Here is a 24,226-nt window from a genome sequence, read left to right on the forward strand (position 1 = left end):
TGAAAGTCCTGTGACTTTAATGTTTAGGAAAGTGAAGACAACCAAGCTATCTCAGTGGACTACCAAGAGAGACAAAAGCAAAAACATGATTCCTACAAGGGAACTGATTAGCAAGCAGAAAAGGAAAGCTTATTCAGTCAAGAGGTGATTTGGTGATCGCCTGACAGATGCGCAAAAGAAAATCTGATGCTCCATGATGCTGAACCTTTCCAAGTGATATCTACCAAGGGACACATGGTGACTGCCCATTACCCTGGGAAGTCTGTAACCAGAGACTCTTTTCATTTTCGGCCTGTGATCCACCGGTCTTCAACTCAAAACCCTGAAAAATCTGTGATTGCTGATACCTCTTCACCATCTCTAGCAATCTCTGTCACTGAAGATGGCAGCTTACAGCTTCTTGTAACCAGATCGGGTCGAATGATCAAAGCGCCAAGAAGATTGATCGAAGAGATATGATTGCATATGTGTACATATATATATATATATATATATATATATATATATATATATATATATATATATACACTAAGGGGGTCATTCTGACCCCCGCGGGCGGCGGAAGCCGCCCGCCTGGCGGGAACCGCCAGAAGACCGTACCGCGGTCAAAAGACCGCGGCGGTCATTCTGACTTTCCCGCTGGGCTGGCGGGCGACCGCCAAAAGGCCGCCCGCCCGTCCAGCGGGAAAGCCCCAGCAACGAGGATGCCGACTCCGAATGGAGCCGGCGGAGTTGCTGGTGTGCGACGGGTGCAGTTGCACCCGTCGCGATTTTCAGTGTCTGCCAAGCAGACACTGAAAATTTCAATGGGGCCCTGTTAGGGGGCCCCACGACACCCGTTCCCGCCATCCTGTTTCTGGCGGTGAAAACCGCCAGAAACAGGATGGCGGGAAGGGGGTCGGAATCCCCATGGCGGCGCTGCTTGCAGCGCCGCCGTGGTGGATTCCCTGGGGCCGCGGGAAACCGGCGGGAAACCGCCGGTTTCCCTTTTCTGACTGCGGCTGTACCGCCGCGGTCAGAATGGCCCCAGAAGCACCGCCAGCCTGTTGGCGGTGCTTCCGCGGTCGTTGGCCCTGGCGGTCCATGACCGCCAGGGTCAGAATGACCCCCTAAATGTGTAAAACTTGTAATTTTAATGTGTGACGTCATTGCTAGAATAGAATGTAATGAAAGCTTGGTTTAGAATGTTGGAGTTCACAGGGACACGCAGAAGAATAAGGACCTATAATTTACAGCTCCATGTGTCTCGTAGTCTTTGGCTGGGGAGAACACTACATCATACAGTCATTGTCACTCATTCTTACTCAGTCCCACTCATTCAGACTCAGTCCGACAAAATCAGTGTCACTGATTCTCACTATGTCTCACTCATTCTGACTTGCTCCAACTTCGACTCACTCAGTCTTACACACAGTAGAACTCACTGTCATTCTCCCTCTCAGTAAGACTCATTTTATTCTCCCTCACAGTCGCACTAACTAATTCGCCCCACTCACTATCATTCATTCACACTTATACTTACTCCTCCTGTAACTCATTGTCACTCACTGACTCTCTTCTTTTCTCTCACCAACTGTTTTTTGGGGATTTTGGATGTTTTTAATATATGTTTTTTGTTCTTATTTTGTGGATGCTGCATGCACCCAATTAAATTTATTTTGAATGACTGACTCCCTCTACTGAGCCTCTCACTTTCACTCACGTACACCACATGCACATGCTGTCTCTTACAGACACACTCTTACCCCAAAACACACACTATTACCCATATGCACAACACACAACATTTCAAAAAGCTTTTTTTTTTTTTTTTACTTATCTTGCTGTAGGTCCCATTTGAATTCGTGCTTTTATCATCTGGTGCTGGGGCATGAAAAGGAAACCTGGAACGTGTGCACTCATAGTGAGGTTTTAGTCTGTGCTCTTTCACCCTATCCTTTCCCAAATCTGTAACAAGTTGGGAAAGGGTGATTAACACAGGCACTGGAAGGCTTAAGCATGCAGCTCCGACGTCTATCTTTTGCCGTGATGCACGTCACAAATTGGAGACGTGCCTGCAACAGCCATCAAGCAAAGACTGTTGCCAGAAAAAAAATTGTTCAGTAGGACCACACCCTAAAACATACCTCCTCATCATTTAATAACTGTAAATAATGTAGAGCTACTCTACACTGTGCAAGTTGCTTTACTATTTGCAAGGAGATAAACAAAACCATAAATAATCTTTACTATTTTAGCCAATGGTTGTGTAACAAGCATTGGCAAAGCGAGTAGGTTTCGCCTATGCGGAATCTAATGGCTTTATCAATTTTTTTTGCCATGTTGTACAGCAATATGACTGCTGTGCAACATGGCTAAAAGTTAAAAAAAAAAATTTTTAAAACCAATATAATGTGCTCAATGATGGCTGTCTCATAGCACTTTTTTTCTATACCTTCAGCTATGTTGTGCAGCAGCTGTGCTACTGTACAACATAACACCAGCATAGAGAGTCAGGTACAAGTTCAGGTGATACACTCACCTAGATTTGCAAGCTTGCACAGAGAGCATCGGGGTGCATGGCATTCTAGTTACAAGAGCTCTGGCACTTCATGCCAAAGCAGTTGCCTGGAAAAGCAATAGCACCTTTACTGGAAGGGAATTTCCAGTTACAAGCACACCACAAAGGCCCTGTATACACGGGATAACAGTTGAACATGTAATGCAGTTTCCGGAAGATATATTCCCCAGTGGAGGGTTTTTCGAGTTATGTTCAGAACAACCCCACTGGGGAAGACAATGCACGCTTCCACAGAGACAGAAATAGTCAACACCTGGCAGGGGTAGGGGTGTGGGGGGGAGGGTGTTATGAACCAAGCAAGAATGGGAGGTGGTGGGCTGGTTGGCATGGGTCAAGCAATAGCAGATGATGAGGGACTGATGGGAAGCAAAAAACGGGCAAGCAATGGCAGGAAAATGAACAACAGGGAAGCTGGTGTCAAGACAGTTGAGGGCATGAAGCGGTGAAGCAAACAACAACAGTGCAAGGGGAAAAACAACAGGTGGGAGGGGGTGGGTGGTCCGAACCAAGCAGCAACAGTGTGTGGGGGCAAAGTAAAAAAACAGGCAAGCAAGTATGTGAAAACGAACAACAAGGAAAGGGGACAGCAAGGCAAAGGAAGGTGAGAAGGGGTGTGGCACACAATGACATTGGAAGGGGAGACCGATCTCCTGGTGTCTAGTAAATGAATGTGACCTATGGAATGTGGATCATAATTGAATAAAAAGTACTTGCAAAAAGACAATTAGCTAGTGGAAGGACACTGGTCAATAACCACGGGCCGTGAACAGAAACTGTACTTCGGCCAGACTCCACATGATGGCATGGATGGCAAAGCAGAGCAGGAAGTCCAAGCAGACGACGTGCTGTCCAATCAGAAGCCGGTACATTAAAGCGATGTTGGAATAAACCAATGGTAAGTTCAGGTAAGTAAGGGGCAAGTTCTAAGCTTGTTTTAAGATTTTTTTTGTTAACAAAAGACTTCGCAAGCACAGAGCGCAAGAGTACGCCGTGCAGGAAAAACCTAAAAATGATAGAAAGTTCACTGTTTTTCTAGTGATTGGCTAAATAGCTGTGAGCTTAAAGGAGATTACAACTTTTACTTGGTATACCTCTGTTTTCTCCAAGTAAAATGCACTGTCAGCCATTTATTAATAGGGCAATGGAAAGCAAGAGGTATTAGGAGTGAGCCTTTTGGGAGAAGATTTCTTACAAAAGTTTGTTACTTTGTTTTAGTTTGGATTTCACTAGCGAACTGGTTGTAAATGTAAGGCCTTCAATTACATACTCTTTGTCTTCTGTGTGCTTCTTTCATTAAATGTTAATAAAGATATTTTATTTTATATTAAAATGTGCCTGTAATTTATTTGCATGACAAACAAATTGGTTGGAATACTAATTATATTTTAAAATGTTATTCTGCCTAATGCTGTGAAGGTCACATGGGTCCACCAGGAGGAAATACGAATGCACACACAGGAAGGAGCAAAAAGACCAAAGTGTTTCTCACAGAAGGAAGAGATGTTGCCCTAACTGGCGTATGCATATTCTTCATTCGATCAAACTCTACAAAACTGATCACTACGGAGAACGTACACAAGGTAAGTGCTTGGTTGATGATCTCCATTTATCCCGCCTCTCCTTCCAGTAGTTATTACCCACTATCAACTAAACTTGTCTTTCATTCTGGTAACAAGCACAGTACTTCATTGGTTTGTAGGTCTCGCCCACAAAGTTGGTAAACAGACCTATTGTATCTAATATGGAGTTAAAATGTACTCATGATTCAATGATTCTTTGCACCTGATTTGATGGCTTGCCTCGCTATTCTTATTTGTTCTGCCTAAGAACATTATATGTCTCACCGTGGTTTGACTGTTTTGTTTTTCTCTCTGTAACTCCTTAGTATCCCTACTTCCTTTATTATTGCCCCCTCCCCCCCCCCCCCACAGCACTCGTTTGCTCTATAATCGTCGGTGTGTTCCACCTGCTTCCTGCAACTGTGTTAGTGGCGGCGTCTCTAAATTTAAATCCATTCCAGGATTGCCGTACAAGTGTGACGAGTCATAATTTTTGGATGATTTTAAAATTGTTCCAAGATGACTGATGTTCATGTGTGTATTCATGACTGCCATCTGTCGTCATAGCATAGAACTATGGCTTTGCCATTGTTCTTTTTATGAAGTACTAAACACTACCGAAAGCGACCCTATTGCACCCTGAAGGTTATATTCTTACATGGAGACTCAGCTATTGCAGCAGCTGTGTGCAAACTTGTTAATCCGGAATCTGCTAGTAGCTAGATAGTAGTGATGTTCTGTATCAGCCAAACAAGTGCTTGCTGTGGGTGTTGATAGCTAAATAAGTATCTAGGCATAGTACCAGTCTTTTTGACTTCTCACCAAAACATACAATGACTACTGTCTGGCCAATGAATTAGATTTGGACTAACCTACAGCTGGAACCTTCATGACTAAATGCAAGCATGGAAAACTATCACGTCCTGGAATCACTTGTCCTGTGACCTGAGCAAGGATGTTGTTCTGCTTGACCATTTCCTCATCCCAGCAGGACCTCAGCGATGGAACTCAACACCTGTGCTGAAAGTGCACTGATCCACAGCTATAGTAATCACCAGATGGCACTTTAACCTGACCTTGCAGTAATCACCAGCCACTCAAAGAGGAAATACTAGCCTCTCACTATATGGAGCTGAAAACAGGACAAGTATTGAATTCTGTACCATAAACAGTTCCATCTATCAATAACTAATTCTGTAGAAATACCAGAGATCTCTATTGATCGAACAATTCTACTCACCCTCTCAGATATGTTTATTGTGCCAATTATGTACATTTAGCATGTTGCAAATGCAGTAAGGTGATGATAACATTTTAGAAGGGGTTCCCAAAATGTGTGTGATATTATCAAGTAAACTGGATGTTGCCACAGTTAGCTTTCTCTGTGAAAAAGTCCAAAACTAGTAAAAGAAAGGCCCCTACAATGTAATGGCACAGCAGCCTTTTCGTCATTTGTTTCCTTTTCTTAGTTTGGTTCCTGTTTAGAGAGGAAAGCATATAAGTGAACTTTCAGTCAAATTCCGTTTTTTAAAAAAAAATTGCAAACAAATTGCACATTTAGCACTTTTGTAAAAATCCCTTCATTTTTACAAAAATCCATTCTAAAAATATAACTTTAAAAAGCAATATGTTGACCGTTCTTTTATTGGTTCTGTGCTGCTGCTGGGCCAGATAAACAAAGTGAACAATAGGCCAGCAGTCAGAAGAGGTGTTGACCTCCTCTGTCACCTCATCCTGTGCAAATAGCCTGGAGCCTCTGAAGTACAAGAGACAGAGATCTCTGAGCATGTGCATGATCTGCTCTCCGCACTTGTTCTATTGTTCTCCTGTCCTCCCTGCAGCATCCTATCTCCTGTCTTCCCTGCACAGGTCAAAAAGGAAGACTTCCTTGAGTCATTCTCAAGTCATCTAATGACTTCAGCTGGGCTATTCCTGTAATTGTCTTTTGAAGTCATCCCAAGCCATCCTGAAGTATGTGTATAGGGCAAAATATTTAAATGAGATTACTTGAGAGTCATCAGAAAAACTGCTTCAGGATGATGATGGGATTACTTCAAGGTGATGATCACTTAGTACTGCAGGATGGTCATCTGATGACTATAGTGGAAAACATGCAGTGATTGTTTACTACTCCATGGATGATCCCCTGATGACTTCCTTTGAAAATGTGTGATTATCTTTAAATACTATGGGATGACTCCATGCCAACTATGGGGTGAGAAAATATTACTTCATGATGACCTCATGAAAATTAGCAGATGGGAGCAGATAACTTTAAGATTACTTCATGACTAATTCAGAATGTATATTACTTCAAATGACTTTGTGACTACTTCTGGATGTCATTTTATTACTTCATTTAACTCTTTGAGCGCTTCTGGATAGGTGCTTACTACTTCGGCATGATGCCGTGATGATTCTGCCAAAGTAGTTTACTGTGATTCATATGTATCCTTCCCATGGTTGTTCCAGTAGACTTTAACAGTACTGGATGGCATTGTTAAGCACAAACATTGAACCCCTTAATTAGTGCGTCAGACACCTTCATGACAATGTTATGTTAATACTACAATTCTATTAAATATTACTGCAACAACTCACTGTGATTACCATAAATTTGACATTAAATGGGGAAATAACATGCAGAATCTCATTGTCATACATCATTCCTAATTTAAAGGAGTTTTCATCAGCGTTCACTGATTTATAGTATCTTTTTTCTCCAAATTGAAACTATCATGCTAATTTCAGTGATACAGTAGAGCAGCACTGTGATGAGCTATGGGTGAGAAGGTTTGCACATTTTAAATTTGCACATTTATGTCAGTGGGTTTGTGAGCGACAAGTGTGAGTGGAGAAGAGAATTATGGTGAGGTTTGGAGGGGGGATTTCAGTGCCTGTAGGTGAGTAGCAGATTTAGAATGATGTGAATGGCATGAGTTTTTAAGAGTGGGTTATGTTGTTTGTCGGTGTCAGGTGTGAATAGGTGGTGTTCAAACTAACTGTGCAATGCAGTGAGTGATAAAGCATGGTTGACAGTAAGGAGTGTGAACATCTGAGGAAAATGGTGGCCTTGCCGTTGGGTGTTTGTTGTAAATGGTGTTGGGTTGTTATGGTGAATAAAATGTGTGATATGTAGCACCAGTGGTTGCTAGTGAGAATAGAGTTTTATCCAGTGGCATTGTAAATATCTCTTGGCAAGTGTTCAGAAGAGTGGTGTATTTAGTTGTGCTGCACGTGGCCCTGTGTTAGGATGGCACGAGTGGCAGGCTTATCGTTAGTGGCTGTAGGTGAATGGATATTGTAACTCATGTGGGTGATGGAGTGGGGGCTATTGGTAGTGACAGTGTTGCATGAGTGGTTGCTAGTAAGGCATGCAGTGAATTATGTTCTAAATCACAGTTGACAAATGGTATATGCCTTGTAGTGAATCTTCGAGTAAAAATAGTTTTTTAATGCAAATGGATTATGGACTAGGCAGCCAGATGTTGTGTGAGGATATTCATGTGGAAAGTCCATGTGGGCAGCAGGTGTTGAGGGTAGAGAGGAGATAACAGAAATAGTGTGGAACAAAAAATCATGGGGCAAAAAATAAGTAGCATGTAAAGAATGAACATGTGGAAAGTTGAGTCCTATCTGTGGATGGTGGCACAGTACACGACTGGGCAGAAGATGAACAATATGGCATGTGAAATGTGTGGCTCAAAGCTGATTTGGATAGGAAATGAAGAGAAAGCTTGTAAAGAATGCAGGGCATAGTAGATGTTGAGAGTGGCTATAGAGAGCGAATGTAAGGAGGGGATTTGAAGATAAGATCTAAAGTTTGGGCTAGCAGCAGGACAGCAGGTCCAAGAGAAAAATGGAAAGCACTTTTGGAGGCTATAGAGGAGAATAGTTTGAGTGTCAGTAGATAATTAGTGGACATGGAAAGCTCATATCGAGGGAGATGAGTGGATGTAGAGGGTGTTAACCACCATTTAAGTACAGAGAGAGAACTTAAATGATAGCTTACACATGGACTGAGTTATCAGTAGGTGTTATGGGGAGAATGGTATACATTGTGGAGGCATGATGTAGACCCTAGATAGAAAATGAATGTAAAGGGCTGAGATTCAGTGAGTACAATATTCAGCAAACGCATAGGGTGGAGAGTGGATATAGTGCACAAATAGCATAAGTGGTATTCGATGAGTGCCTTAAAATGTTGAGAACAAATGTGTAGGGTGCAGAGAGGATATGCAACTTGGAGAGTGGATGCATAGAGCTTAAGTTGGATGTGAGGTGATCAGTAGTAGAGGGTTAATATAGAGCGTGGACAATGGATGAAGACTAATAGTGTAAGTACTGGGTAGAAAACGTGGATGGTGGAAATCAAACGTGGAAAATAAAGGGCAAATGTGGAGAGCTCAAGGACTGAGTGTTGTATACATATGGAGGTACCTGAAGGAGAGTGGATGATCAGAGACGATAAGTGATGCAGAGTACGTAACGGGGTTGTGGTGTACAGATATGGACAGTGGAACATGGAGAGAAGATGAGGGCTGTGGGGTTTAATTGTACAGGGTGAAAATAGATGTAGGACCTCCACAGTCAATCTTGCCAGAAAAATTTGATTCATGGGCATTGAATGTGGAAGGTGCATGTACAGGGTTGAATAAGCATGAGTATGGTGAAGAGGGAATTATTGGGTAGAGAGCGGGTAGATGGTGGAGATAACAAGTGATGTGTGGACAGAGTTCAAGGAGGGTAGAAAACATTTGGAGGCTGTAGAGCATGTGTAGAGGGTGGCAAGCACAATTAGAGGTTGGAGTGTGCGTGTGCAGGTTAGACAGCAGATGTGGAGGATGGATATGCCGGGGTAAGGGGCACATGAGAATAATAGAGAAACCATGGACAGTAGATGAAGCCCACGTGAAGTAGAGAGAGCCCACAGAGAAGGTGGAGAGGAAACACACTCATGGGCAGAATGGAATGCACATAAGTAGGATAGGCATTCACTGTGGATTCATATGTTGGGATGGACATGTAGAGAAAGGTAGTACCGTGGAAAGTCAAGCGGAGAAAGGTGAGTATACACAGGATGAAGAGGGCATGTGGAGGATGGGAAGTGGATGTACAGCAGTCAGCACATGTGGAGTTCCTACAGCAGATATACAGGGTTGAGAAAAACTGTACATGGTAGAGTACAGATGGGTATATGTCAAGGGTAGAGAGCAAATGCAGTTGGAGAACAAAGAATGTGGGCCATAGAAATAGAGTGCCAAAAGCATATGTAATGCACTGAGAGAATATTTGGTGTGCAGAGGGAGTATAGGGGAAATTGAGAGTGTACACTCAATGAACATGGTGGGAGGCAGAGGTGTGGCTTGGAGACTAAATAGAGAGGGCTTAGAGTTGATGTGTCAGTTGAAGAACATATTTAGAGGGTGGAAACAGTGCTCAATGAATGTACAATTTTAAAAATTTATAAACGGTGAGGAGTGGATATGGGCCATGGTAGGTGAATTTAGATTATGTAGAAGTTAGACAACAGATATGGGGGTGGAGAGCACAGTTAGCGGTCATATGTTAAGAGGTACAGTGTGAAGCAGATGATCAGAGAGTGGAGCTGTAATACTGTGTGGTGAAGAGTTTTGAGAGTGGAGGTGGAACAGAGAGACAGAACTTGGGCTGAGGATATATAGGATGGACAGAGGGTAGTAGAGCCTTCATCGCAGATGTTGCGAGTAGGAATGAAAAGCAGTTATGGAGAATAAGTGTGACCCAAGTGGATGTTTAGGACAGAGTGCTTCTTGTGAGCATACAAACAGGGTGGAAAATAAGTGCAGGTTGGCGAGTGCATGTAGAATGTGCAGTGTGCACATAGACTGTTCAGAGGGCATGGACAGGGCATAGAGTGAATATAGGGCAGATAGAAAATATCAATGGAGAGCAAATGTAAACTTAAGTAGTGTGTAGAGCAGATAATGTAGGTTGGCATGCAGAGTACAGGATGTTGAGGGTAGAGCCTAAACACAATGGTGAGCACGTTTGGAGGGCAAATGCTGAGGGAGGAGAGTAGAAGTGGCAGACAAAGAGTACATCTGGAGGGGGAGAATTTAAGAAGCAGATGTAAAAGGTGGAAAGTTAATGTAGTGAGGATGTGGTGTGCAGAGAGGAATGAGTGGTGGTAGAGAGTATATGTACATGATGGAAAGTGTAGATGGGCCTTTGCGTAGGGTGACAAAAAGATTTAGAGAAAGATATAGGGGATGAACAACTAATGTACTGTTTAAAGTGAATCTGAAAGGTGGAGAACACATTTGGGTGGTGAAGCTCATGCATGGAAGGTGAAGAAGAGTTTTAAGAGTGGACATATAGGATGGAGAGCTCATGTACAGGGCAGATGCATGGAGAACACACTGAAGCAGATGATGAGAGTGGAAGCAGCCATTTAGCGTGATAAGAGGGTTAGGACAATGGGTGTGCAATGCCAAGAGAGGATGCAGACCACTGAGTGCAAAAGTACAGACTAGAGCCTTCACTACGTTTGTTGTATGGGGTGTAGAGAACACCTATAGAGAGTGGGTTTGAGTCAACAATTGGAAATACAGAGTGGAGAGTGGATAAGCAGGGTTTATATGGAGAGCATGGACAGTTCATCCTGTAGATGGAGAGCACAAAGGGTGAAAAGAGCAAGTGGATGTATGTACATTTTGGAAAATACATTTTGGAGAGTGGATGTAGAGGACAAATGTACAGGGTAGTGAGAGGATACACACAGTGGAGAGCTAATGAAAATGGTGTAGTGCAGAGGTGGAGGATAGAGAGCAGAGTAATGCATGGACAGCACACTTGGTGGGCGAATGTACTGAGTGGTACATACAAATGGAGGGTGAGAGTAGACATGACAGGTGGTGAGTGTATATGGATGATGGATAGCTAGTTCAAAAGGGAGATATAGAGCATGAACAGAGAATGAAAAGGACAAACCGTCAGTGTAGCACACAGGAGGATCCGGTGTACAGAGTATAGAACTAATGCACAGTGTGGATGTGAAAAGCAGGCGTACATGGTGGAGAGTGCACATGGAACTTGGGAGAGGTTAACAATGGACGCATGGTGGAATGAGCTTATGAATCGTAGAAAATACATAGATGGAGAGACTGCATATGGAAGGTGCTGAGCGCAGAAATATGGGCGCATGAGTGGAGGTCAGGGTGAAGATTTAGGCCCTCATTCTGACCTTGGCGGTCTTTTCGCAAGACCGCTGAGTTACCGCCGCGGTGAAGACCGCCGACCGCGGCGGTGTGCCGCTGTGCGCATTCTGACCGCTGGGAGCGTTCCGCCGGAAAACCGCCAGCAGCCACACTGGCGGTCGGCGGGAAAGTGGAGACTGGTCAACCTCCACCGCCACGCCAGCAGAACACCGCCCACAGAATTACGACCCACATTTCTGTGTGGCGGTCTTCTGTTGGCGGTCTTCTGTTGGCGGTCACGTCCCTATGGCTCCCGTCGCCTCCCGGAGGACCAACGCACAAGGTAAGTTGATCGTCCGTGAGGGGAGGGGGTGGGGGGGTGTTGTGTGATGTGGGCGTGCATGGGGGTGTGCGTGTGAGTGTGTAGAGGGGTGCTGCTGTGTCTATGGGTAATGTGTGCTGTTCGGCAGGTGCGCATGTCGGCATGTATGTGTGCGGGTATGTGTCCCCGTTGTGTATGTGTGTGTAGGGGGTGTGTATATGTGCATGTTGGGGGTGTGTGCATGTCGGGGTACATGTATGTACATGTCGGGGTGGGGGTGGGGAGGGGGTTCGTACCACCTCTGGGGGGTGGCAGGGGGGTGGAGGGTGTGGGGGGAGGACTCGGGTGGGTAGTGGGGGGTGGGGGAGACCCCTATCAGTGCCAGGGAAGGAATTCCCTGGCCCCGATAGTGCTTACCGCCATGGTTCGCACGGCGGTTCCCGCCCGCAAGAAACCGCGGCGGTAGGCAGGGTCATAATACCCTTGGCGGTCTTGGGACGACCGCCGGGCCGGAGTGCGCAAACTCCAGCCCCGCGGTCATGACCGCCGCGGCGGTCGGAGTGGAGAAGTAGCGGTCGGTCGCGGCGGGGACCGCCGCGGTCAGAATGCCATTTTTAATACCGCCGGTCTGTTCGCGGTCCGACCGCCGTCTCTCCGCCGACCGCCAGGGTCAGAATGAGGGCCTTAGTTTGGGTAAAAATCCTATCATGAGTGCATGGGAACAACACAAAGTAACAGAAAGTGAGAGGCTGTTAGTCACATCGTGGCGAGTGGAGTTATGAAATGGACAGCCTAAGTGAGCAACCATATATACCAGGTGAAGAATTCATGTAAAGTTGTACAGCAAATTAGACGTGTAAAGCATATGTACATGTTGGATGCCTGGAAAGCGAACAGTAAATGCAGAGTTTGGAGAACTGATGTTTGGCAGGGAGAATGGATATAGAGGATGGAGACAGATGTGGAAAATTGAAAATGCATGTTCTGAGTGGACAGCAGCTTTGCAGGGTGAAGAGAGGATGTACAATGAAGAAAGTGAACGAGGATCTTAAAGAGCCAAAGAAAAGCATGCACAGAAGAGTGGAGAACATGTGGAGGGCAGAAAGTGAACGCAGCCGATGTAAAACGCAGGTGAATGGTGTAGAGCTGACGTAGATGGCAGATATAGAAGGTACACAGAGGTTATAGAGGGATGTAGTGCAATGAGAGAATGTGGTGTGTAGGGAGGACAGAGAAGGTGGATGGCAAGAGCAGATTTATATAGTGAAAGGTGAGAAACTTGCAGATTGAATACAAAGGGCTTAGCAAAGATATGTAGGGTGGAGGACAGATGAAGAATGCAGATACAGAGGTTGAACAATGAATGTGGAGAGTGGATACTGTACATAGATAGTGGTACAGATGCCATAGGCCCCAATGAAAACAAAGTAGCTATCTTAACCCCCTATTTGAGTAGGGGAACTCTACTTTAATCAGAATGCAGAGGACCCCTCACATCCCTGGGCCCTGGTGCCACTGCACGTGCCTTGCTAGTGGCAGTAATAGTTATACCCCTGCACATAGAGGGTGTGCACTGGGAGGGTGAAGGAGCTCCTGTGTGTGAAGAGTGCTGGCAGGGATCACAAGTAGGGGTGGGGACAGCAAGTGTAAGTGTCGAAGAGCAAAGATGGACAACAGTAGATGGTAGAAAAGACACATGGATGGAAGTTGTGAAGCTCTGGCAATGGACTAATAAGGTAGCACTAGAATAAACAGGATGGAGAGCCAAAGAATACTATGAAGAGTTAGATTGAAATCAGCTATAGAGAAGAGATGTAGACCATGGAGTGCCAAGGTACAAAGGGAAGAATGGATGTAGAGTTTCCACACCAGATTGGATGAAGCGGGGTGGAGAACAGATGTAGAGTGGGTATAGGCCATAGAGAGCTGATGCACAGGATTTAGAATGATGCTTAAAGTGGAGAGAGAATGTGAAGTGTTGGCCTACAGTGTGGAGGGTCTGTAGCGAGGGCATCTGGTGAACTGAGCTCATCTTGAGGAGGTGGGTACATTTGGAAAATAACAAGCAGATATAAAATGTATTCTTCAGTGTGGAGGGTGGCTGCATGGGGTGAGGGGTGCTTGAGCTGTGTTCAGAGTGCATGTGCAGGGAAAAAGATAAAGTACAGGTTGGAGAGAGCAAGTGAAAAGTTGAGAGAAAATACACAGGGTATAGAGTGGTTGGAGAGGGCTTGTTAAGGATGAAGAGCAAATGTGTATTAAGATGTCTGATGTAGAAAATAATGTACACATAGAGAGCGGCTTTGGAGAGCAGATGTGGAGAATAAAAGGTTAGGAAGTGTGTTTATATAATGTATAGAACACATACAGCGAGTGGATGGCGCCATATGGAGGGTGAAGACCAGATAGATGTCCAGCTAATGTACAGTTTGCAGAGGGAGCGCAGAGTCAGACTGGGACAGAGATTAGGCCCATGTACTAAAATGAAAGTGGCCCCTATTAGCGATTCAGATAGCCGAAAAGTGGCATACAGTTGCAAATTGGTGACGTTTTGACTGTACAAACATGGGGCCATATTTATACTTTTTGACGCAAAACTGCGCTAATGCAGTTTTGCGTCAAAAAAATGTGCGCCGGCTAACGCCATTCTGAAGCGCCATGCGGGCGCTGTATTTAATCAATGACGTTAGCTGGCGTTAGCCGGCGGCGCTGCCTGGTGTGCGTGAAAAAAAACGACGTACACCAGGCAGCGCCGGCGTAGGGGGATATGGAGCTTGGGCGCCAAAAAATGGGGCAAGTCAGGTTGAGGCAAATTTTTCGCCTCAACCCGATTTGCGCCATTTTTTTCGACTCCCAACCCCCATAGAAATGACTCCTGTCTTAGCAAAGACAGGAGTCATGCCCCCTTGCCCAATGGCCATGCCCAGGGGACTTCTGTCCCCTGGGCATGGTCATTGGGCATAGTGGCATGTAGGGGGGCACAAATCAGGCCCCCTATGCCACAAAAAAAAAAAATGACTTACCTGAACTTACCTTAATGTCCCTGGGATGGGTCCCTCCAGCCTTGGGTGTCCTCCTGGGGTGGGCAAGGGTGACAGGGGGTGTCCCTGGGGGCATGGGAGGGCACCTCTGGGCTCCTTCATATCCCACAGGTCCCTTAAAGCCTGCCTTTTCCAGGCACTAAAAAACGGCGCAAAAGCGGCCGTACTTCATTTTTTTTTGACCCGCCCACTCCCGGGCTTAAATTTTGCCCGGGAGTGTAAATACGGCGCACATGCCTCGGAGTCAATTTTTTAGACGGGAACGCCTACCTTGCATATCATTAACGCAAAGTAGGTGTCTAACGCCAAAGTATAAATTTGGAGTTAGTTTTGCGTCGGAATTGCGTCAAAAAAACCGACGCAATTCCGGCGCAAACGGAGTATAAATATGCCCCTCGGTGTATTGATGTGTTGCAAGGTATAGGAGACCAAATGTATTTGTGCTAGCTGCAGCAAATGTTCGGGCATAATATCTGGGTAATCAACAGAAACCAGCCCACCAGACTGGGACATTCATGAATAATATGAATAACATGTTAATGCTGAGCCAATGCCGGACTTGAACCTGGATCCCCATTTCCACAGTCAGCAATTCTGGTGGTAGGGCCGCATACTCTTTTTGAATCTCATAGAGTAATATGAAAATAATTCTGATTTAGCGATGGCAGTGTTATATTGCACCTAATGCGTGCTTTTCGCAGATAACTGCTGTTGAATAGTTGGGAGTAGGTGAACAGTTGTTCAGGGTGAAAAAAGCTGAGGGTACAGGCAGAGAATGGAGAGTAAATGTGGACAACGTGAAAGGTGAAATGTATGTACGGAGGCAGAGCAGGAGAACAGTCCGCGGAAGCAAGGTGGAAACAGGGTTACATATTTGAAAGCACATGTAGAGTGTTAAAGGCGGGGTGACAATGTGGAAATCGGAAAGAAAGATAACCTGCTCGAAAATCCTACGTAGAACAAAAAGAGGAGAATATTGATAAGAGAGAACAGAAATACTCTCGAAAGCCTTAAGATAGTGAGCCCCCACTTACTCAACCTCTCATCTTGGGGACAGGAAATTATGTGCCTCACTCATCTTGTTTCTTCCTGCAGCTTCACCATTCCCATCTCTGCTGTATTCGCCGCTGGCTCTGCCCTAAACCCTATCACTTGCATGTGCCCTTCTCCCCTGGAGAAATGACACCATACACTCAAGGGTACTACTCGGTACTCAACATCGTGTGACTGATTCCCCTTTTATTTATCAGCTAGGCCCAGCCTAGCTGTGCTGATGCTTGCAGACGCAACCTGTTCTGACGGGGGTCCCGGGTGTCTCACTACATCTCATCCAACCTCTAGATGCGTGAATGTATTTCCTTCCCAAAAAACACCAGGACAAGATCTTCCAATGTGTGACACCCGAGTAGCATGCCATCTTCTTCTTCTGTGACATAGAAACGAGCCTTCACTTCCCTCTCTGCGCATTGGACCAGCGTGTCCATATTTCCTGCATGGATTAGTGGCTCTGCGCTCCCGTGTGTGTACATCCTTGCACGCACTGGGCTGAGCGGTGAGTGCGGGTCCAGTGATAGATATTGCCGGCAGGTCATTACATTCACTGAGGTCCTGAAGCTGATGACGGCCAGTACTGGCATGCCTGTGATGCTCACTTGGCAGTGGGGATGTGGCCTTCGGCTCTTGCCATTTTGTGCCGTGTACGAGATGAGGAAGACTTCTTTTTCTTTGGGGGTCATCCTTGGCTGTGGCCTCATCGAGCCCCCAGTTGCCCCTGCTTCTAATCATGTTGGGCCTTTCCGTTGCAGACAGCTGTCAAAGTGCTCTAATTGGGGCTATTCGACCTCTGCCTCTGTGCCCTTGGTCACTGCCTCTGCAAAGTCTTGCGAAGTGATTGGGTTAGTTGCATGCCGAGCATGTGCGACCCGCTGCTGGGCACCTCTCCAGTGGATGGTATCCTAGGCCACATTTCCTGAAGGATGCTTCTGTAGTTGCATTCGTCCTTTGTGAGGTGCTGACCTTTTCTGGATGGCTTCTACCACTTCTGTTATGACCGCAGTTGGTCTCTATGTGGTCCATTCCCCACTGCTTTGCTGAACGCTGCCCCCATTTCATCTGCTCTTACACTGGAGAGTTCATGGTTGCAGGCAAGGATCGGTATGTCTTCCAGTGTTATCCCTGGTTGTCTGAAGATCTGTTTTCTCAAGTTCGCGAGTCGAATTATCTGAGCTCTGACCTCCTTCTGTTGGTCATCATCTGTGCATCAGCTTGCGAGGACCTGCAAGCATGCATAGAATGTGTCTACTGATTACCCTTTTAGTTGTCTTGCCTGGTGTAACTTAAACAGTTCGAAATTAGGGTTCAACTGTGGAATGAAATGTGAGTACAGTGCGTTTATTGCCACATCATAATCATCATTGCCACTGGTGGCTGGGAGGTGTTGGAATAGTTAACACATTTCTTCTCCTACAAAGTGTAGCAGCAGTGAGTGGTTTACTTCATTATTTGTTTCTCTGGTGGCCCTGAAATAGTTCTCAAGTCTGCACACCTGCACTCTCCATCTGGGTGCAGCCATAGCGGGATCCGCTAGTTCGCTGAATGGTGCCAGGGACCCAATGGCTGTGTATGCGTGGGCCACTATTGGGAGTGGGGTTGGGTGTGTCCCTTGGTTTTCACCAACTTGTGTGTTGTCCACTGTGACTGGCATTCAGTTCCCCCTTTTGGGCTGTGTAAAGTTACAGTACGTCACACCTCTGGGGTTTGATTCTACCCTCCTGCTCAAAGCCAGTGTTTACGGGTGACTGCGTAGTCTGTTTCCCCTCCTTATTACTGTTTCTTGTATAGGTTTTGCCTGCACAGTGCTTGCTCTGTGCTTGTGAAATCGCTTGTGTTTATATGAACACAAATCTTAACCCCTTCGCTGCCAGGCCTTTTCCCCCTCCTGTGCCGAGCCTTTTTTTGGCTATTTGGAGCAGTTCGCGCTTAGGCCCTCATAACTTTTTGTTCACATAAGCTACCCACGCCAAATTTGCGTCCTTTTTTTCCAACATCCTAGGGATTCTAGAGGTACCCAGACTTTGTGGGTTCCCCAGAAGGAGGCCAAGAAATTAGCCAAAAAACAGTGAAAATTTCGTTTTTTTAAAAAAAAAATGGGAAAAATGGGCTGCAGAAGAAGGCTTGTGTTTTTTTCCCTGAAAAGGGCATCAACAAAGGGTTTGCGGTGATAAAATCACCAGCTTCCCAGCTTTCAGGAATAGGCAGACTTGAATCTGAAAACCACATTTTTCAACACAATTTTGGCATTTTACTGGGACATACCCCATTTTTACGATTTTTTGTGCTTTCAGCCTCCTTCCAGTCAGTGACAGAAATGGGCATGAAACCAACGCTGGATCCCAGAAACCGCAACATTTTTGAAAAGTAGACAAAAATCTGAATTCAGCAAGGGGTAATTTGTGTAGATACTACAAGGGTTTCCTACAGAAAATAACAACTGAAAAAGAAAAATATTGAAATTGAGGTGAAAAAAACATCAATTTTTCTCTACGTTTTACTCTGTACCTTTTTCCAGCAATGTCAGATTTTCGAAAGCAATATACCGTTACGTCTGCTGGACTCTTCTGGTTGCGGGGATATATACAGGGAGTGCAGAATTATTAGGCAAATGAGTATTTTGACCACATCATCCTCTTTATGCATGTTGTCTTACTCCAAGCTGTATAGGCTCGAAAGCCTACTACCAATTAAGCATATTAGGTGATGTGCATCTCTGTAATGAGAAGGGGTGTGGTCTAATGACATCAACACCCTATATCAGGTGTGCATAATTATTAGGCAACTTCCTTTCCTTTGGCAAAATGGGTCAAAAGAAGGACTTGACAGGCTCAGAAAAGTCAAAAATAGTGAGATATCTTGCAGAGGGATGCAGCACTCTTAAAATTGCAAAGCTTCTGAAGCGTGATCATCGAACAATCAAGCGTTTCATTCAAAATAGTCAACAGGGTCGCAAGAAGCGTGTGGAAAAACCAAGGCGCAAAATAACTGCCCATGAACTGAGAAAAGTCAAGCGTGCAGCTGCCACGATGCCACTTGCCACCAGTTTGGCCATATTTCAGAGCTGCAACATCACTGGAGTGCCCAAAAGCACAAGGTGTGCAATACTCAGAGACATGGCCAAGGTAAGAAAGGCTGAAAGACGACCACCACTGAACAAGACACACAAGCTGAAACATCAAGACTGGGCCAAGAAATATCTCAAGACTGATTTTTCTAAGGTTTTATGGACTGATGAAATGAGAGTGAGTCTTGATGGGCCAGATGGATGGGCCCGTGGCTGGATTGGTAAAGGGCAGAGAGCTCCAGTCCGACTCTGACGCCAGCAAGGTGGAGGTGGAGTACTGGTTTGGGCTGGTATCATCAAAGATGAGCTTGTGGGGCCTTTTCGGGTTGAGGATGGAGTCAAGCTCAACTCCCAGTCCTACTGCCAGTTCCTGGAAGACACCTTCTTCAAGCAGTGGTACAGGAAGAAGTCTGCATCCTTCAAGAAAAACATGATTTTCATGCAGGACAATGCTCCATCACACGCGTCCAAGTACTCCACAGCGTGGCTGGCAAGAAAGGGTATAAAAGAAGGAAATCTAATGACATGGCCTCCTTGTTCACCTGATCTGAACCCCATTGAGAACCTGTGGTCCATCATCAAATGTGAGATTTACAAGGAGGGAAAACAGTACACCTCTCTGAACAGTGTCTGGGAGGCTGTGGTTGCTGCTGCACGCAATGTTGATGGTGAACAGATCAAAACACTGACAGAATCCATGGATGGCAGGCTTTTGAGTGTCCTTGCAAAGAAAGGTGGCTATATTGGTCACTGATTTGTTTTTGTTTTGTTTTTGAATGTCAGAAATGTATATTTGTGAATGTTGAGATGTTATATTGGTTTCACTGGTAATAATAAATAATTGAAATGGGTATATATTTTTTTTTGTTAAGTTGCCTAATAATTATGCACAGTGATAGTCACCTGCACACACAGATATCCCCATAACATAGCTAAAACTTAAAACAAACTAAAAACTACTTCCAAAAATATTCAGCTTTGATATTAATGAGTTTTTTGGGTTCATTGAGAACATGGTTGTTGTTCAATAATAAAATTAATCCTCAAAAATACAACTTGCCTAATAATTCTGCACTCCCTGTAGGGCTTATAGGTTCATAAAGAACTCTAGGTACCCAGAGCCAATAAATGACCTGCACCCTGCAGTGGGTTTTCAATCTATGCCGGGTATACAGCAATTCATTTGCTGAAATATAAAGAGTAAAAAATAGCTATCAAGAAAACCTTTGTATTTCCAAAATGGGCACAAGATAAGGTGTTGAGAAGCAGTGGTTATTTGCACATCTCTGAATTCCGGGGTGCCCATACTAGCATGTGAATTACAGGGCATTTCTCAAATAGATGTCTTTTTTACACACTGTCTTACATTTGGAAGGAAAAAATGTAGAGAAAGACAAGGGGCAATAACACTTGTTTTGCTATTCTATGTTCCCCCAAGTCTCCCGATAAAAATGATACCTCACTTGTGTGGGTAGGCCTAGCGCCCGCGACAGGATATGCCCCAAAACACAACGTGGACACATCACAGAAAACAGAGCTGTTTTTAGCAAAGTGGCTACCTGTAGATTTTGGCCTCTAGCTCAGCCGCCACCTAGGGAAACCTACCAAACCTGTGCATTTCTGAAAACTAGAGACCTAGGGGTATCCAAGATGGGGTGACTTGTGTGGCTCGGACCAGGTTCTGTTACCCAGAATCCTTTGCAAACCTCAAAATTTGGCTAAAAAAACACATGTTCCTCATATTTCTGTGGCAGAAAGTTCTGGAATCTGAGAGGAGCCACAAATTTCCTTCCACCCAGCGTTCCCCCACGTCTCCCGATAAAAATGATACCTCACTTGTGTGGGTAGGCCTAGCACACGCGACAGAAAACGCCCCAAAGCGCAACGTGGACACATCCAAATTTGTGAAGGAAAACAGAGGTGTGTTTTGCAAAGTGCCTACCTGTAGATTTTGGCTTGTAGCTCAGCCGCCACCTAGGGAAACCTACCAAACCTGTGCATTTCTGAAAACTAGAGACCTAGGGAAATCCAAGATGGGGTGACTTGTGTGGCTCGGACCAGGTTCTGTTACCCAGAATTCTTTGCAAACCTCAAAATGTGGCTAAAAAAACACATGTTCCTCACATTTCTGTGGCAGAAAGTTCTGGAATCTGAGAGGAGCCACGAATTTCCTTCCACCCAGCGTTCTCCCACGTCTCCCGATAAAAATGATACCTCACTTGTGTGGGTAGGCCTAGCGCCCGTGACAGGAAATGCCCCAAAGCGCAACGTGGACACAGCCAAATTTTTGAAGGAAAACAGAGGTGTTTTTTGCAAAGTGCCTACCTGTAGATTTTGGCCTGTAGCTCAGCCGCCACCTAGGGAAACCTACCAAACCTGTGCATTTCTGAAAACTAGAGACCTAGGGGAATCCAAGATGGGGTGACTTGTGTGGCTCGGACCAGGTTCTGTTACTCAGAATCCTTTGCAAACCTCACAATTTGGCTAAAAAAACACATGTTCCTAACATTTCTGTGGCAGAAAGTTCTGGAATCTGAGAGGAGCCACGAATTTCCTTCCACCCAGCGTTCACCCACGTCTCCCGATAAAAATGATACCTCACTTGTGTGGGTAGGCCTAGCGCCCGCGACAGGAAATGCCCCAAAGCGCAACGTGGACACATCCAAATTTGTGAAGGAAAACAGAGGTGTTTTTTGCAAAGTGCCTACCTGTAGATTTTGGCTTGTAGCTCAGCCGCCACCTAGGGAAACCTACCAAACCTGTGCATTTCTGAAAACTAGAGACCTAGGGGAATCCAAGATGGGGTGACTTTTGTGGCTCGGACCAGGTTCTGTTACCCAGAATCCATTGCAAACCTCAAACTTTGGCTAAAAAAACACATGTTCCTCACATTTCTGTGGCAGAAAGTTCTGGAATCTGAGAGGAGCCAAAAAATTCCTTCCACCCAGCGTTCCCCCACATCTCCCGATAAAAATGATACCTCACTTGTGTGGGTAGGACTAGCGCCCGCGACAGAAAACGCCCCAAAGCACGACGTGGACACATCCAAATTTGTGAAGGAAAACAGAGGTGTTTTTTGCAAAGTGCCTACCTGTAGATTTTGGCTTGTAGCTCAGCCGCCACCTAGGGAAACCTACCAAACCTGTGCATTTCTGAAAACTAGAGACCTAGGGGAATCCAATATGGGGTGAGTTGTGTGGCTCGGACCAGTTTCTGTTACCCAGAATCCTTTGCAAAACTCAAAATTTGGCTAAAAAAACACATGTTCCTCACATTTCTGTGGCAGAAAGTTCTGGAATCTGAGAGGAGTCACGAATTTGCTTCCACCCAGCGTTCCCTCACGTCTCCCGATAAAAATGATACCTCACTTGTGTGGGTAGGCCTAGCGCCCGCGACAGGAAACGCCCCAAAGCGCAACGTAGACACAGCCAAATTTTTGAAGGAAAACAGAGGTGTTTTTTGCAAAGTGCCTACCTGTAGATTTTGGCCTGTAGCTCAGCCGCCACCTAGGGAAACCTACCAAACCTGTGCATTTCTGAAAACTAGAGACCTAGGGGAATCCAAGATGGGGTGACTTGTGTGGCTCGGACCAGGTTCTGTTACCCAGAATCCATTGCAAACCTCAAACTTTGGCTAAAAAAACACATGTTCCTCACATTTCTGTGGCAGAAAGTTCTGGAATCTGAGAGGAGCCACAAATTTCCTTCCACCCAGCGTTCCCCCACGTCTCCTGATAAAAATGATACCTCACTTGTGTGGGTAGGCCTAGAGCCCGCGACAGGAAACACCCCAAAGCGCAACGTAGACACAGCCAAATTTTTGAAGGAAAACAGAGGTGTTTTTTGCAAAGTGCCTACCTGTAGATTTTGGCCTGTAGCTCAGCCGCCACCTAGGGAAACCTACCAAACCTGTGCATTTCTGAAAACTAGAGACCTAGGGGAATCCAAGATGGGGTGACTTGTGTGGCTCGGACCAGGTTCTGTTACCCAGAATTCATTGCAAACCTCAAAATTTGGCTAAAAAAACACATGTTCCTCATATTTCTGTGGCAGGAAATTCTGGAATCTGAGAGGAGCCTCAAATTTCCTTCCACCCAGCGTTCCCCCACGTCTCCCGATAAAAATGATACCTCACTTGTGTGGGTAGGCCTAGCGCCCGCGACAGGAAACGCCCCAAAGCGTAACGTGAACACATCCAAATTTGTGAAGGAAAACAGAGGTGTGTTTTGCAAAGTGCCTACCTGTAGATTTTGGCTTGTAGCTCAGGCGCCACCTAGGGAAACCTACCAAACCTGTGCATTTCTGAAAACTAGAGACCTAGGGGAATCCAAGATGGGGTGACTTGTGTGGCTCGGACCAGGTTCTGTTACCCAGAATCCTTTGCAAACCTCAAAATTTGGCTAAAAAAACACATGTTCCGCACATTTCTGTGGCAGAAAGTTCTGGAATCTGAGAGGAGCCACGAATTTCCTTCCACCCAGCGTTCCCCCACGTCTCCCGATAAAGATGATACCTCACTTGTGTGGGTAGGCCTAGCGCCCGTGACAGGAAATGCCCCAAAGCGCAACGTAGACACAGCCAAATTTTTGAAGGAAAACAGAGGTGTTTTTTGCAAAGTGCCTACCTGTAGATTTTGGCTTGTAGCTCAGCCGCCCCCTAGGGAAACCTACCAAACCTGTGCATTTCTGAAAACTAGAGACCTAGGGGAATCCAGGATTGGGTGACTTGTGTGGCTCGGACCAGGTTCTGTTACCCAGAATTCTTTGCAAACCTCAAAATTTGGCTAAAAAAACACATGTTCCTCACATTTCTGTGGCAGAAAGTTCTGGAATCTGAGAGGAGCCACAAATTTCCTGCCACCCAGCGTTTCCCCACGTCTCCCGATAAAAATGATACCTCACTTGTGTGGGTAGGCCTAGCGCCCGCGACAGAAAACGCCCCAAAGCGCAACGTGGACACTGCCAAATTTGTGAAGGAAAACAGAGGTGATTTTTGCAAAGTGCCTACCTGTAGATTTTGGCTTGTAGCTCAGCTGCCACCTAGGGAAACCTACCAAACCTGTGCATTTCTGAAAACTAGAGACCTAGGGGAATCCAATATGGGGTGACTTGTGTGGCTCGGACCAGGTTCTGTTACCCAGAATCCATTGCAAACCTCAAACTTTGGCTAAAAAAACACATGTTCCTCACATTTCTGTGGCAGAAAGTTCTGGAATCTGAGAGGAGCCACAAATTTCCTTCCACCCAGCGTTCCCCCACGTCTCCTGATAAAAATGATACCTCACTTGTGTGGGTAGGCCTAGCGCCCGCGACAGGAAACACCCCAAAGCGCAACGTAGACACAGCCAAATTTTTGAAGGAAAACAGAGGTGTTTTTTGCAAAGTGCCTACCTGTAGATTTTGGCCTGTAGCTCAGCCGCCACCTAGGGAAACCTACCAAACCTGTGCATT

General features: G+C 45.5%; 1 protein-coding gene across 1 annotated transcript in view; it reads left to right on the forward strand.

Moving 5' to 3' along the window:
- Positions 1-24,226, forward strand: part of DNAH5 (dynein axonemal heavy chain 5) — a 4,110,061-nt gene that overhangs the window by 354,454 nt on the left and 3,731,381 nt on the right. Inside the window, exon 4 of the mRNA XM_069219645.1 lies at positions 3,977-4,140. Within this exon, the coding sequence (XP_069075746.1) occupies positions 3,977-4,140 (164 nt within the window). The remainder of the gene's footprint in view (positions 1-3,976; positions 4,141-24,226) is intronic.

The sequence above is a fragment of the Pleurodeles waltl genome, chromosome 2_2 (assembly GCF_031143425.1).
Source record: "Pleurodeles waltl isolate 20211129_DDA chromosome 2_2, aPleWal1.hap1.20221129, whole genome shotgun sequence".
In the NCBI taxonomy this organism is placed as follows: Eukaryota; Metazoa; Chordata; class Amphibia; order Caudata; family Salamandridae; genus Pleurodeles; species Pleurodeles waltl.